We start from the raw sequence: 16449 nt of genomic DNA, 5'->3' as shown, positions 1-16449 counted from the left end.
TTTTTCCTTTTCTGGCCGGCAGACGTGCAAGTTTTATCTGAACGTTTTCCGGGCGTTGCAGATCTTTGTTATGACTTTCGCTGTCCTATTACGAAGCCGTACAAATCGTGGAACCCACATTGATGGTTTGGGTGTCCAAGAAAGAAAAAAAAAAAAAAGTGAAACGTAGTTCCTGTCATTAAAAAAAAAAAAAAAATGTCCGAACACTTCTACTCACGTATATATTCAGTACATTACTATACTTTTTAAGCTTTCGGTCAATCAGACCGTCATCAAAATCACACACAGTACAACAACGGACAGGCAGGTAAAGGCTGACCTATTCTCATTATCGGCTTAATGGGGGTGCACCTGTGCACATCCCGGTGGGAGAGGCGCCTCCTCTAGGGAATTGTAGTTTCGCAGATGGAAGCCACGTTCGTTAGGAACTACAAAAAGCAACATTCAACGCAGTGAATATAAAACAAACAATCGAGAGAAATGTTAAAATAGTGGCATACATATCATTTTCAAAACAAATATCCATGACAGAACACCGACACTACAAGAAGCTATCCCTATCAACAGGATTCAACAATTTACTTTGTGCTTGTGTGTCTGTTGTCAAATAGTGTATCTTTCTCTACCTGGAATATCTTATCTGAAGAACTCAACTAATGTTTTGTGAATGATACAGAACACAATGCTTGAAAATGACTCAGTCAAGATACAAAGCGTAATCTTTCAGTACACTTATGCAAGCTGTACTTTTCCACTACATGTATGCAAGTGGAAATGTTGCACTGTGCTACTGATGAGCATTGAAGGCTATATGTCTGTATGTTCAGCAGTTACAGATAACAATATCTAATTTATTTATTTTTTTCTGTGTGAAAATACCTTGTGGCAGATGCTGCAGTTGTCTTGGAGGACAGTCAGACTATAACGGATTAAATAATTAATTTCAGCATTAACCTAAAAATACACAATTTCAAATCCGTGGATCTGTGATGCAATCATTTTCCTCACATCATTAATTTTTTTTTGTTATTTGAATTAAGATTAACATATAGTCCTATAGGTTGATCTACATATCTTCCACCTGTGCAAATGATTGAGGAGGACCTACAGTTGAAACCAGAAGTTTACATACACTGTGCAAAAAGACACATAACACTTTTTTTCTCACTGTCTGAAGTTAAATCAGACTAAACCTCTCCTGTTTCAGGTCCGTTAGGATTACCAAAATTATTTAACTTTTGCTAAATGTCACAATAATGAGCCATGTCCAGCCATCACACCGCTCAGGAAGGAGACGGGCTCTGTGTCCCAGAGATGAACGTGTTTTGGTCCGACATGTGCAAATCAACCCCAGAACAAAAGCTAAAGACCTTGTGAAGATGATGGCTGAAGCTGGTAAGAAAGTGTCATTATCCACAGTAAAATGAGTCCTGCACCGACATGGGCTGAAAGGCTACTCAGCAAGAAGGAAGCCATTACTCCTAAAGAAACATTAAAAAAAAAAATCCAGATTACAGTTTGCAAAAAGACACCAAGACAAAGACCTTAACTTCTGGAGATATGTCCTGTGGTCTGATGAAACTAAAGTGGAGCTGTTTGGCCATAATGACCACCGTTACATTTGGAGGAAAAAGGGGGAAGCTTGTAGACCTGAAAACACCATCCCAACTGTGAAGCATGGAGGTGGCAGCATCATGTTGTGGGGCTGTTTTGCTGCAGCAGGAACTGGAGCTCTTCATAAAATAGACGGCATCATGAAGAAAGAACATTACCTGGAAATATTAAGGCAACATCTCAGGACATCAGCCAGGAAGCTAAAACTTGGGCGTAAATGGGTCTTCCAAATGGACAACGACCCTAAGCATACTGCCAAAATAGTTAAAAAGTGGCTTGAGGACAACGAAGTCAATGTCTTGGAGTGGCCATCACAAAGCCCTGACCTGAATCCCATCGAAAATTTGTGGGCAGATCTGAAAAGGCGTGTGCGAGCGAGGCGGCCAACAAACCTGACTCAGTTACACCAGTTCTGTCAGGAGGAATGGGCCAGAATTCCAGCAGAGTACTGTAAGAAGCTTGTGGAAGGATACCCAAAACGTTTGACCCAAGTCATGCAGTTCAAAGGCAATGCTACTAAATACTAAGGAACTGTATGTAAACTTTTGACCTTGAATGAAAAATTCTCTAAAATATTCTCTTTCTCATTATTGTGACATTTAGCAAAAGTTAAATAATTTTGGTAATCCTAACGGACCTGAAACAGGAGAGGTTTAGTCTGATTTAACTTCAGACGGTGAGAAAAAAAGTGTTATGTGTCTTTTTGCACAGTGTATGTAAACTTCTGGTTTCAACTGTATACTGTTTAACTTGTTACAAACCTATCAGAGGGGTGACGTTTCAGAGAATGTTTTTTCTTTTTTGTTGTTGTTTTTATGAAACCTTGCAGTTGCCACCGACAGGTGTTTAAAATTAACAAATTATATGTGTAAGAATGACATTTTTCACTATTCCAGACACTGTAGCGTCGGGTGAATTAAGGCAGAACAATTCCCGCCCCCTTTCATAACTTCTTTTACCACTCCTCCCCCAGTACACTTGTTCACATGTGCATATCTGCAACTTTAAAAATTCACCCTCAGCCAACACCATACGCGGTAACTTCACTATCACAGCTGCTTTCACAACACGACAATCCTCAGCAATCCTCAGCTCCATATTAGTGTGTGCCAATTACATGACACTCGGTTCTAGCGATTGCGCAAAAAGATTTATGCAGAAGGACATTTTACCTAATAGGAGACTGACGGTTCCGGATTTTTAAATTGGGGGGTGAAGATGGCCATAAACAGAGAGAATGGCGACTCCAAAGTCCGTGTGCCAAACGGTTACCCACAGAAGGCTAAAGAGGTGGAGGGAAGGGGGCAGTGGGCGACCAAAACCGAGTTTATCCTGACTGTGATGGGCGCGATCATCGGACCTGGGAATATATGGAGGTTCCCCTACCTGTGCTATAGAAACGGCGGAGGTGGGTGATTTTTACACTGATTGAGACGCTGTTCTCAGTTGTCAAGTGCATGTTATCAATCTGCCTTTTTTTTTCTTCTTCTTCTTCTTCTTCTTATCTCCTTGCATTGCAGCTTTCTGTGCATTTAGAATAAGAAAAATCATGTCTTTCTTACAGGTGTGTTTTTCATCCCATACATCTTGTTCATATTTACATGCGGAATCCCCTTATTCTTCCTCGAGACTTCCTTGGGGCAGTACACCAGCCAGGGGGGAATTACTTGCTGGAGAAAGATTTGTCCGCTTTTCCAAGGTAGTTAAAAAAAAAAAAAAAAACGCTTTTTAAAAAAAATATATATTTCTTTGAAACGTCAAGTTAAATATATTTAAAGTCTCGTCATATTTCTCATTTGTCGGTCTATTTTTCACCTGGACATCGCGCGTAATTACGCACAGAATATTGTGTATAACTCCTTCTGTCACCTGTTGGTTTGGAACAGAAGTCTCATCATAATATTAGTGATCGAAATTAATTTCTTTGTGCACAGGACATTTGTTACTTATAAAGTGCCGTGCAACACCCGAATATTTGAAGTGTTGTGCTCACTTCTACTTTTCTTTTTCGCAGGGATGGGCTACGCCAGTCACTTAATCATTTTATTCAGTGCAACTTCTTATATCATCATCCTGGCATGGGCGTTCTTTTACCTGTTCTCGTCCTTCAGTGCGGAATTGCCTTGGGCCACATGTGGGCACGACTGGAACACAGGTAGTTTCTGTTAAACTATATGAACAGTAATAAGAACAAAAATGTTGACTAATTTCTCTGTAATCCAGCAGTTTCTATAATGCACAACACTAACGTTTCATATTTTGATATTCAGTTAGAGGAAATAGCCTAATAGAAATACAAAGTACAGTCTGCCAAATAAGAGTCTTTGTTTTTGCTGTTTTTAAGGTAATGTAGTCAGCTAAAATGGGGCATCATGTAAAATGAGCCATATAAAGTTTATCTGGCATTGTCACTTCAACATTAGTAGACACATTATTATAGTTTTGATTGGTAGGAGGTTGTTAAGGCAGGCGGGACAGAGTGAAGTAAGTCAAAGATATGATATGGTGATCATGACAAATAAAATTGTACTCATCAGTAATGAGGGAGATAAAGCAATTGCAAATAAGCATACCATTCAAACTTCTCATCATACTAGTCAAATATTTTTTTTAAATGTTAAAAATAAATAAATAATGAGCACCATGGAGTAGTTTAGGAAGGTTAGACACAAAATGTCCACTTTATGGCAAGGGATTAGAAGAGTCCAAGGACCCCTTTGCTAAGGACAAAGTTGCTGGCCCTGGCTTTGCATCTGGGAGGAAACAATACCTGCCAGAGGAATCTGATTCAGAACTGGCCAGTCTTGTCAAGTGCCTCCCCAAAAGAGTTTTCTCTCTTCACAATTCTCTGGCGTATCCAGGGAATTGCATATATGTATGTAAAGGCCAGTAATAATAAAGGCTTCTCCGAAGTAAGACCCACTGCTGTTCTGTGTATTACTGTTTTTTTAAAAAGTATCCAGACCTCAGAATAAAGAAATCTGAGGCTCTTTTAGCAGCAAGAGAAGCAGGGCTAAAGCCTGAGATGGTAAAGTGGTTTTAACAGTATGAAAACCTGCTCGAAGAACTTCAAATCAAAGAACTTCCATCATATCTTTTGAATTGTGATGAGTCTGGCCTGCAAGATCTTTGCATTAAATATGAAATACAAGCAGTAGGATACAATTTGTACTTTGAAAATGAACCTGTTTACATTTCTGGTGTTTCATTTTCTTACACCAGACTCATGCTTGGACTCGAACCATCAGAATATGAGCATGACATCCAGAGTGAACATCACTCTTCCAGTTGTGGAGTTCTGGCAGTAAGCATTTAGTCAACTCACACAATCTTGTACTGAATGCAGTTTTTTCTTTCAATCTTTTTTCCTTCCTTTTCTCTCTCCCTCTACCTTCTCTTTCCTCAGCCTTCCCCATCACTTCAGATCGTCTCCTTCACTCCCACCCACACCTTTATTTAGCTCGTCTTTGATTTGGTCTCCTCCCTTTCCTGTCACTCATCTATCCTCTCGTCTTGGCACTCCGTTGTCAGCTCTCCCAATTGTTCATTTTCCTTCCCCTCTACCTGTCATTCATTATTGGTGTCCCTCTCTCCCCCCCCCCACCATTGCTCCGCTCATTTCGCCAGGCATCGGGTTTTAAAAATCTCCAGTGGCATCGAGGAGGTGGGCGGCTTGAGGTGGGAACTGCTCCTGTGTCTCATCCTGAGCTGGGTCATCTGCTACTTTTGCGTTTGGAAGGGCATCAAGTCAACTGGAAAGGTCAGCTGCCTGAAATGTAACATTCAATATTTTCTTATATTAACATCATATTCAAGTCATTGCTAGTTATTAAATGACCAGTGCCTGCATTTTTTTTTTTTTAGATAAGCACAATATCAATACTCTGACAGTAAAAAACAAACATGTAAAGGCAAAGTAACTCCAGAAGATTTCTGAAAACTATGTTCATATTTAGCATTGTTTTCAAACAAATACCTCATTAGGAGAGGGTTTGCAAACAATGTTTTTAATAGTCTGAAAAACTATTGATCTTGTTAAAAGTTTCATCAGATGTTCTCTGAAGGCACTGTGTAAGTACAGGCCAGCCTGGGAACACACCTGTCAGATCTGCTTTATTCATGTATCATCATCTGGCTCCTTGTTACAGTACCAGTTGCTTTCAAAACATTAGTACAATCCAGTCATATTCATATAAGCATAAGGCAGCCTGCACCACTGCACTGATACCTTTATGCCAATCCTGCTCATGTTTTGAGTATTTTATGATTGTTGACATATCATTTTCATGTGTTTTTATGGATAAGTCTGTACTCTGTATTGCAATACTTTTCAAAGTGGCCTTAAAAAGAAGAGTCTTGTGATCTAGATCTGAATTCATAAATACTGCCAAACATGGTTAATTCCTTAATGTAGTTTATGTTACTTATTCAATCAATTAATGTAGCGTACCCTGCCAAAGGAACTTTGGCACTTAAACTGATGATTTACATTTTATTTAAACATACAACCAACGTAAGAGCTTGTACCCAGTCGGGGGTGTTAATAACGTAAATATTCTGTCTTCTGCTCAACACACATTCTCCTTCCTGCCGTTTCCCGTTGGTCTGCAGTGTCAGCAAAGCCATCTTTAGCTCAAAATAAAACATACATGGTGTTATTTACAGTTAACTTTTCATCAGGTCCTGATTTCATCACTTACTTAATTATTGTAGAAATGTGCATGTGTTTTCAATTGTATGCGAGAGTCTTACTCACAGTAAGACGTTCTGACTCTCAGTGTGTGAGAGCAGCCACGAATAAAACAATTCAAATATGGTTAGGGTTAGGTGGTTAGGTCTGATGACCAAAGGTGACCTCTTTTTCTTCTTTGCTTTCAGGCAGCCTACTTCACCGCCACCTTCCCCTTTGTCATGCTGTTTGTTTTGCTCATACGTGGTGTTACCCTACCAGGGGCAATGGATGGGATAATTTACTACATCTACCCTGATATATCTCGCCTCTCAGATGCCCAGGTAAGAAGACAGATTCAACTATTCGACCAGAATCACAAAATACTTTACAGAGACATTCACATAAAAAAAAAAAATATACAAATGGTCCTTTTCAGGTGTGGATGGACGCTGGCACTCAGATCTTCTTCTCTTATGCTATCGGCCTTGGTTTCCTCACCTCTCTTGGCAGTTACAACACTTACAACAATGATTGTTACAGGTAAATGCAGTGCTACACTGTCAAAACAACCCAGTTTTATTAAAACACAAAGGACTTTTTTTTTTTTTTTTTTTTTTTTTTTTTACCTTTTACATAATTGAGGCAAAAGTGAAATAAAAAGTCTTGAAAGATCGAAATAGTTTGGGGACCTGTGATTACAATATGAAAAAAAAAAAAAAAAAAAAAAAAAAAAATTCTATCACCTTTCTTTATGTAATAGTACAAATTACTCTTTTTTTTATAATAGCATCGACTGCTACAGCACCTGAGTCTTTATTTTTTCATGCCTCTACGCCCGTGGACGCCAAAGCCGGAGGCATAATGCTTTCGGGTAGTCCATCCATTCGTCTGTCCAGTTCTAACTCAAGAACGCCTTGAGGGAATTTGTTCAAACTTGGTAAAAAGATTCACTTGATACCAAGGATGAACTGGTTAGATTTGGGGGTCAAAGGTCAAGGTCCCTGGGACCCCAATTTGATACAGTCACCTGAGCATGATATCTCAGGAATGCCGAGCTGGAATTTTTTTTCAAATGTTATACAGTTGTTCACTTGGCCTCAAGGATGAACTGATCAGAGTTTGGTGGTCAAAGTTCAAGGTCACTGTGACCTTACATTCCCCTCATCTGACCGTCCCGTTCTTGTGAACGTGATACATCAAGACCTCCTTGAGGGAATTTGTTCAAACTTGGCAAAAACATTCACTTGGTACCAACATTGACCTGATAAGATTTTTGTGGTCAAAGGTCAAGGTCACTGTAACCTCACATTGACCCATGCTTGTGTAGAATGTTGTATTTGCAAAATAACTCATGGCACTTGTTCTTCCTTAGCTTAAACAAATAGGTTGTACGCTTTGGGTTACAGAGTTGGTCCAGTATGCTGCTTTGTAAGAAAAATATATTTATCAAAAATAAAGACCGCAGTAACGACAAAGACAGCAACAGAACAAAAACTAGAACAACAAAACAAAAGATAAAAACTTAATACAAACTAAGACTGTGACTTAAGTGAGACTGAAACACAACATTACTAAAAATTAACACGACTCTAACTGTGACACAGCGTAACTGCTGACCACATCCATGGCCTGTGAGGGGTTGGGGGGGGGCGGGGTCTGCTTCATCAGATTGCTTCATTGATTTTGGAGATATTTCTTTGGTTTTGTTTGATCAAATAGAAAATGCAATCACAAAAGATTCCCTTGTTATGGTCTCGAAGGTAATGGAAGGTTTGTACCAGGTCCACACTTGTGGTCCTGAGGAGGAGAAAGGTCAGACTTCATGGCGTCTCTGGATGAAGGGTTGTTGAGAGGGTGGATGGCTGTTTGACCTGGAGGAAGGAATGTTTGGGTCTGTCCGCTACACTTGTGAACAAGATATTTCAGGAATATCTGGAGGGAATTTCTTCAAATTTGTCACAAACACTCCCTTTAGCTAAGGAATGAGCTGGTTAGATTTTGGAGGTCAAAGCTCAAAGTCACTGTGACCTCACATTCACGTGGATGCAAGGATGACATGTATAGATTTTAGTAATCAGAAGTCAAAGGTCACGCTTGATAGAACTTTCTGCCCATCCTTATCCGCCCATTTCATTCTCGTGAACACAATATTTCAGGAACGCCTTGAGAGAATTGCTTTAAATTTGGCACAAACATTCATCTTTGACACAAAGATGAACCGATAACATTTGTTTGTCAAAAGTCTAGTTACTGTGAGTTCATATCGGTTTCCTATCATGAACGCAACATCTAATCTAATATCTAATAACGCCTTGAGTATAACTCTTCCAGTGTGGCACAAACAATTGTTTGGACTCAAGGATGACCTGATAACACTTTGGCGGTCCAAGGTCAATCCAGTTGTATTCATTTTTCTTTCAGGGACTGTTTCTACTTGTGTCTGCTGAACAGTGCCACCAGCATAGTGGCAGGCTTTGCCATTTTCTCTGTTCTGGGTTTCATGACATACGAACAAGGAGTGGATATTTCTGAAGTGGCAGAGTCAGGCAAGTACTGACTTAAAGTGGTATAAATAGTCAAACACTGCACCCTGTATAAACACTACCTCTTCACCCTTTCTGGAAATTTTGTTAAATCATGGGGTGATTTTCTGTATTCCATTATTTTTCAGTCCAAGAAGCAGAGTTGATAACCTTCCTTTTTTCTTCTTTGATATTTTGCCTTTATTATGACACCTGCAGTTCAGTTCAGGTGAGCGTGATTTTAGCTAACTAGCGAGCAGTAGGAATACAAAGCTAAAGACAAAAAATATTAATCAAAGCCCCTATTGACAATAATCTTGACCTAGATTTTGAAAAATCATTAGGTAATCTGTGACTTTTTGACTTTTTGGCAATCACAAAGGCAAATAATCAATCTTCAATTTATTTACATTTGAAACAAGAAAGCAAAGAGACAGATGTCACTTTGTCTCATGGTCAGACAGTTGGTCCACCACATGGGGTCCTATTCAAAAGATCGTCATGAAATTCAGTACAGGTCTCTCAATATGACACTCTCTGACTTTATCTTTAGCACCATCAGCTGGTAAGAGTTTTTATCCTGTAAAATATCTTCATCTACTCCACGGATTTGCACCCGCTGACTTTGGTGATCCCTGGACTTTTTCTGCTGTGCTATCATTTGGTTAAGTTTGTAATTTGTCCGGTTCTCTAGTTTATATACTGATGTCATCCCGACTATCCTCAGCTGTACTTTGTGTTTCGTCCAGATTCTAAAATCCTCATCACACAGACGTCGGAATAAAATACTGTTGTATCTAAACATAACTAGCATTTCTGACTGTTGCCTGTAATCTATGTTCACGTCATATATAATTACATGACGTGTGTTTGTAGGCCCGGGGTTGGCATTCATTGTTTACCCACGTGCTGTAGCCATGATGCCCATGCCTCAGGTGTGGTCGGTGTGTTTCTTCCTCATGATCATTCTGCTCGGGCTGGATAGTCAGGTACCAACTGAACCTCTCTGTATGTATAAATAAAAGAATGAAGGAATGAAGCACTAACTCCTTTTCTTCCAATCGGTTCCTTCCAGTTTGTTGGTCTGGAGTGTCTGATGACATCAGTGGTTGATCTGTTCCCTAATCACCTGCAGCAAGGCTATAGACGTGAGCTGCTTCTGCTGGCTATCTGCTGCACCTGCTGCTTGTTTGGACTCTCTCTGGTCACAGAGGTTTGTATACAGTAAACACCGTGCTAGAGAGTTAACAAAACCTTCCTTAGATATTTTCTTCATTTTGTCTATGTAGCACTTGATTTACTTTCAAGAGTGCCAGAAAGCAACGTTTTCTCAACAGTTTTCAGATGTCGTGTTTCACAAATGAACCCCCTACAATTTAGAGGTCTTAATCTTTAGTACAAAAGATGAAGACGTAATTTATCTACATGACTTATTAGCAAAAAGGAGTGGAAGGGCTGTGAAAGAATTTATTTTATGCAACATTAAACAGTCATTATATCACATTTAGTGAAGACTGACAACACCGTTAAATACCACTCGGTGCTCGGGCCCTAATAATATTGTTAGGATTTGGTGGGGTCATGATTGGGTTAATTATTTTAGTTTTTAATCAATTTATTTTGAATAATTAGCATCAATGGAAAGAGGAATAATCCCACAATTAGTGTACATTTTCTTTGTCCTTGCCGGAACTATGTCGCTGACATGCAATCACAAAATTTGATTTGAAGATAAAGAATGATCTTTTCTTACAGTTCAGCAAGGGATAGGACCCAAACGCACAACACTGAGGTAGATGTAAGCAAACAGGACTTCACTTACAATGTATATTTACAAAGGGCAGGCAGGTTAACACAATACTGGGAGCAATGCAGAGTCCGAAGTCCTGGCAAGATACTAAGTTGAGAAAATACTTAAGATGTCCAAAGAAACTCAGGTTTAGACACCAAGCGAAGAAAGCTTGTGATTTAGACGTGAGGCAGGACTTATGATCCAGTGACTAGTTGTGGCAGGGAGAAGATAGTCTGTGTGAGATGACTGCAGGTGGGGTCAATTGGGGAACTGGTAGCAGGTGGCGTGGGCATGGCAGGCAGGATACAGGGCACACAGAGAGGGAGAGACTGGGGACCTCTGGTGGTTGGAGGAAGTTGCATAGGGAACAAAGTGAATAACTGAAAGGGTAGGAAGACCAAAACCAATTTTATCATTGTATATATTGATAATTATTGTGACTTCTGCCCTTTCTTTTTAGGGGGGGATGTACCTGCTCCAGCTGTTAGACCACCATGTCTGCAGTGGCACCACCCTGCTCCTCCTGTCCTTTTGCCAGTCTATCAGCATCGGTTGGGTCTACGGTAAGTCCTAGACAATACAGCCAACCAATATTGTAACAAAACAGACACAGATCCTCTTCATATTTAAAAAAAAAAAAAAAAATTTTATTGCAACTATTTTCAGTTGAGCTTTTTTTTTTCACCTGAAGGTCCTGACCGTTTTTATGACAACATCACAAACATGATTGGTTATCGCCCATACCCGTTCATGAAGTACTCCTGGCGCTACATCACTCCCTCCATCACTTTTGTAAGTACATTTTTATTGAGGAAGTGATTTGTTTCTTCCATGTGTTTTGTTATCTTGCTCGTGTCTGATTCCTTTTGATATATGGTTCGTTAAAAAATGTGTGCATTCATGAGAGAAAGGGAGGACCACCTAAGGGAGAATTATGTGCAGAGGAGTAACAGACACATAGGTGAACAGCTGGGAATACACAGCTATTTATTGTAATTTGAGAACACTATGGCACTCTTTAAAAACCTCCCAGGAGAACTTTTCACCTCAAATACCCAAACTCAATTACCACTGTAACAAGTTATAATAATATGCAAGTGCCAATCCTTTCATTTGTATGCGTGAAAGGATTTATTCTTGTGATATTCTGATATGGTTCTATATGGTTTGCATCTACCATTTAAATATGGTCAGTAATGACTCTTGAAGAACTTGTGAGGTTAATTCCAGTCAGTTTTCTAAGATGTCTTTTAGTTTCATTGTTTTTGTTCTTTTGTAATTACAGAAATCTTACATTAATCCACTTTGTCCCATCTCATCACAGGCCACTTTCATCTTCTCTATTGTACAATATTCCCCCCTTAAGTTCAGTAACACCTACGTTTATCCACTCTGGGCCAACATCCTGGGCTGGTTCATTGCCACGGTCTCTCTCTCTCTCATCCCTCTGTTCGTACTACATAAAATGATCCAAGGAAAAGGATCTCTTCGACAGGTGAGCATGATCCCGTCTAAAAGTACTGCTACGTTCAGCATCAGGAAAAAAACAGAATTTACTCAGGCATATTGATGAGAAAAACGTTCAACTTCTGACACAGATAAGGGTCAAGTTGGTCTTGTTGGCAGTTGCAATCTGAGTGCTGCTGTGTGGGATACATTTATTGAGTTCACAGAGTTCGGAAAAGTTGTTTTTATTTGTGTACATTGTACAACTCCGTTTCCCAAAAAGTTGGGACACTGTGTAAAGTGTAAATAAAAACAGAAAGCAAAGATACAAATCATGTAAACCGACATCTTATAAATACAAGTGCAATGCTTTAGTGTATCAATTAGTCGCTGTTGTTGGATGACATCAGTTAAAAAAAAAAACCACAATGATATTAATCTATATCTCATATAAAAATAAACAGGGAAAGACACAGATGTTTGTCGGTCTCTGAACACTCTGCCCCCGTAGAGGACCGTCTCACTCCGCGCAGCGAGCGCCACTTGATCTTCTCCAATTGGTGATGACATTTTTCAGAGAGAATTGATTGGTCAGAAGGCGGTACTTTCTTACGTTTTGATCCGATATCTCGAACATAACCTGTTTCGGACCAGGCTAAGTTTACAAGTTACGAAGGTGATCTCGCCATCTTAAAAGAGAGCCACCTTTGTGACACTGGCTTTAGTCTCAACATACCTCGCTAACCCACTAATCTCTGTACTTCGTAGCACACCCCTCAGGTGGAATATCTCACAACCAATTCAGTTGACTGGCAACAGGTCAGTAACATGATTGAGTATAAAAAGAGCACCTCAGAGAAGCAGTCTCTAAGCAGTGAAGATGGGGAGGGGTTCACCACTGTGAAAGACTGTGTTAGCAAATAGTGCAAAAATTAAGAATAATGAGTTTGGGAATTTCATCATCTCTGGTACATAAAATTATTAAAAGATTTAGATAATCCAGGAAAATCTCTGTCCACCAGTAACAAGACTGACAACCAATATTGGATGGCTGTGATCTCCAGGGCCTCAGATGGCACTGCATTGAAAACAGACACAATTCTGTAGTGGAAATCACTGCAAGGGCTCAGGAACAGTTCATCACTGCATCCACAAATGCCGGTTAAAACTCTACCATGCAAAGAAGAAACCATTTGTAACGTGATCCAAAAGTGCCACCGCTCTCTCTGGGCCTGAGCTCATTTAAGATGGACTGAGGCGAAGTGGAAAAACTGTCCTGTAGTCTGGCTATTAAAAATTTGTAATTTTTTTGGGGGGGAAATCATTGACACTGCATCCTCTGGGCTAAAGAGGAGAGTAACTACCCAGCTTGTTATCAGCACGCAGTTCGAAAGCCATCGTCTGTGACCTTATAAATTTATAAATTTATTTCCCCAAAAAACAATAATAAATTCTGAGTGTCAACATTGGATATGTTGTCTTCGGTCTATTTTTAATTAGACATGCTATTATGTGGTTTTCAAATCATTGTGTTCTGTTTTTATTTACATTTTACACAAGTGTCCCAGATGCAGGGTGGTACATTGAGTCAGACCATTCCTTTGAAGCTGTGGAGACCGGATGAATGACACAGCTGCATTTTTGATGGCCTTGCTCAAGTCTTGGCTGTTGTAATGGGACAACTTGGCTTTGTACAAGAATAGTTCTGGCCTTTCACCAGAGTATCTCAACAGGATATCTCACATGTTCCATCTGAGCTCCAGAGCCCCAGACATTGATTCACATTGTTTAAGTCAACTGACCTGTTGTTCTTAGCAATGAACATGGCCTCTATATTTTATATAGAGTCAGTCCCACATACTCCATAATTTTACTTTAAATACTTAGTAGGGCCCAAATGTATATTCATCTACAGCAAAAAAAAAAAAGGTTTGAAAACTCCTGTTTGAGTAGCAGTTGCTAAAAAACTAAAGCGCCCAGGATTTGTTGTAAATGATTTAGGCTTTCCTGAAACTGAAACTATACAGTGGTGTGAAAAAGTGTTTGCCCCCTTCCTGATTTCTTATTCACTTTTTCACACAGGGCGATGTGGGTTTGGATTTTTTTTTTCTCCCTTAATAATAAAAACCTTCATTTAAAAACTGCATTTTGTGTTTACTTTTGTTATCTTTAACTAATATTTAAATTTGTTTGATGATCTGAAACATTTAAGTGTGACAGACATGCAAAAAAAAATTGGAAATCAGGAAGGGGGCAAACCCTTTTTCACACCACTGTATATTTGTAAACTCTTTTCTCAAAAACTTGTCTTCAGAAAGGACCGTTGAGCTTGGAGTTCAGAGCAACAGGCGGTGAAAGTTAAACCGTTTTAAAAAACGTACTACTGCATTGCTGAGTTTGGTGTTTTACAGGGAAACTTATCACATCGCAATGATTGATTGTAAGATTAATTTTGTTTTTCGAGATAACATTTAATTCTGTTTTATTGACATTATACTGTAAAACAACATCATGTAAGATAGGTGAGTTACTCTTTGGATTCAGTAATGCAGAGTAATATTTTTTCTAACTCCGAGTAGTTTATTTTCACCTATTCAATGAATTTCACTTCACTCTTGTATATTTTCTTTCCCCAGCGTTTCTCACTGCTCTGCCAGCCTGTCGACGACCTCCCCTTGGATCGAAAATGCTCTCCTATACTGGAAGCCAATTGCAGCGTTGCCCCCACAGAGCTCAAACCTTGATCCCACACTGGGGAACTCACGCAGTGAACACAAACAAGTTGTTCAGCAGAGAGGTGTTCTGTAATTTGGTAATCACACATTTAAGAATTAAAATGGTCTAAAGAGACAAGTATACCCTGGGCAGGAGTAGCCCATCGAGCACAAGGATTTTAAGCACATCTGCAACATTTTACATTTTCTTTGAAGAAATCTTACATTTTCTCGGTGAAATGTTATTCTACAACAGATGATTTAAATATTTTATCCAATTGTATAACTGGAAAATCTTTAACATCTATATCAGTCAACACATGACAATACGATAACATATCTATATTATATCGATAGGGATTAAATAATATGATATTGGAAAGATAATGCATACCCTCATCAAAGAAAACAGATGAAAAAAAAGGGCATTTAGGGACACAATAACAAGTGCACCCCTAGAACATGTAGTAAAGGCAGTGCAATGTCCTTTCAAATGTGCATTTGGAGCCAACAGTTTGCAAGAAAACAGCAAGTGCAAGTGTGTGTTGCATTTAAATGTGTCTGTATATGATCTTTATGATTTTCCTCCTGTTTTTGTTTTTGTAGTAAATTTACTGATGAAAATGGCATTATGTTTTTTATGTTGTGCATAATTCTTTAACCTATTTTTTTGTTGTTTTATTTTGTGCTTCTCAAGTTCGACTTGACAACTGTGCTGTAAATCAGTTTCCACACAAATGTTAAAACAGCAAAATGGGGACTTCAGTAGTTTTTTTTTTATACATATTTCCAGGAACAAAGATTTAACTGCAACATGTTTGTTCAGACAAGTCACGTGACTGCACCATTTGAAACACTGAAACACATGCAAGTTATAAAGCTGTTGGCCTCAGTGCTGGCTTATAGAAGAATTAGAGACTTACTTTGAATATCACATGCTATTAAATAAGATAAAGAGGCAAAGTCAGGGATAATTCGATGAAGAATCATATGCAGTAAACATGTCCAAAGTACAATACTGCTGTGTGCACTGATTATTTGAGTTTGGATGTCATTATTCTTCAATAAAATGGTTAACAGTTGAGTACGCATTAATTGTTGTAACTGGGCTTAAGTATGCAAAAATCACTGAAAAAAAGAAAGAAAATACTTCTAGATTAGAAAAAACATCCCTTAAATATCTGAACATTAAATGTTGCAGAAGAGCCAACCCTAATGAATATTTCAGTAGCTAACCGAAAATAAACCAAAATCTAAAAGTAAAGGATAAATGGCTAAAATTCCTGGAAAAAAGTGATAATTAGTTGGTAGTGTACAACAAAGTTGCAGTGAAAGTGATAGATAAACATTTGAAATAGCTTGATGTATGCATTATAGTTGAAACACTTGGCTAAAAATATTGAAACAGATGAAATAGTTTACTATTAACAATAACAGTCACTGACAACTAACAATAACTGATGGACGTATAGTTGAAATTTCCAGCATCTGTCTTTCTACTTGTATGTGATATTAGTATAAATGGCTGCTCAACCAAAGTAACCTAAATAATCAGTTTAGTGCTAACAACATGGTGTTAAAATCAATTCAAATGTATACCTTTGGAACAAGATAAGTGTCGATGATGGGATGATTTCATCTGATAAGGTTCTTGGGGAAAATTAGACAGATTTTGGATTTCTTGAACTG

At 38.8% G+C, this 16449-nt stretch overlaps 1 protein-coding gene across 1 annotated transcript; it reads left to right on the top strand.

Annotated features, from left to right (window-relative positions):
* The first annotated feature begins 2803 nt into the window (after positions 1 to 2803).
* Positions 2804 to 15360, top strand: LOC138196187 (sodium- and chloride-dependent betaine transporter-like). The gene is made up of 14 exons (XM_069145987.1): positions 2804 to 3022; positions 3179 to 3313; positions 3629 to 3769; positions 4837 to 4918; positions 5242 to 5374; positions 6493 to 6627; positions 6723 to 6826; positions 8708 to 8832; positions 9685 to 9797; positions 9884 to 10021; positions 11061 to 11163; positions 11292 to 11392; positions 11925 to 12095; positions 14683 to 15360. The coding sequence occupies exons 1-14, from the start codon at positions 2833 to 2835 to the stop codon at positions 14788 to 14790; spliced, it is 1779 nt and encodes a 592-aa protein (XP_069002088.1). The 5' UTR covers positions 2804 to 2832; the 3' UTR covers positions 14791 to 15360.
* Positions 15361 to 16449: the final 1089 nt, after the last annotated feature.

Source organism: Embiotoca jacksoni, unplaced genomic scaffold (assembly GCF_022577435.1).
Source record: "Embiotoca jacksoni isolate LCO1_2020_lvr unplaced genomic scaffold, fEmbJac1.0.p SCAF_13, whole genome shotgun sequence".
NCBI lineage: Eukaryota > Metazoa > Chordata > Actinopteri > Embiotocidae > Embiotoca > Embiotoca jacksoni.
The sequence above is the reverse complement of the archived record's forward strand: the minus strand, read 5'-3'. Positions and strand labels throughout refer to the sequence as shown.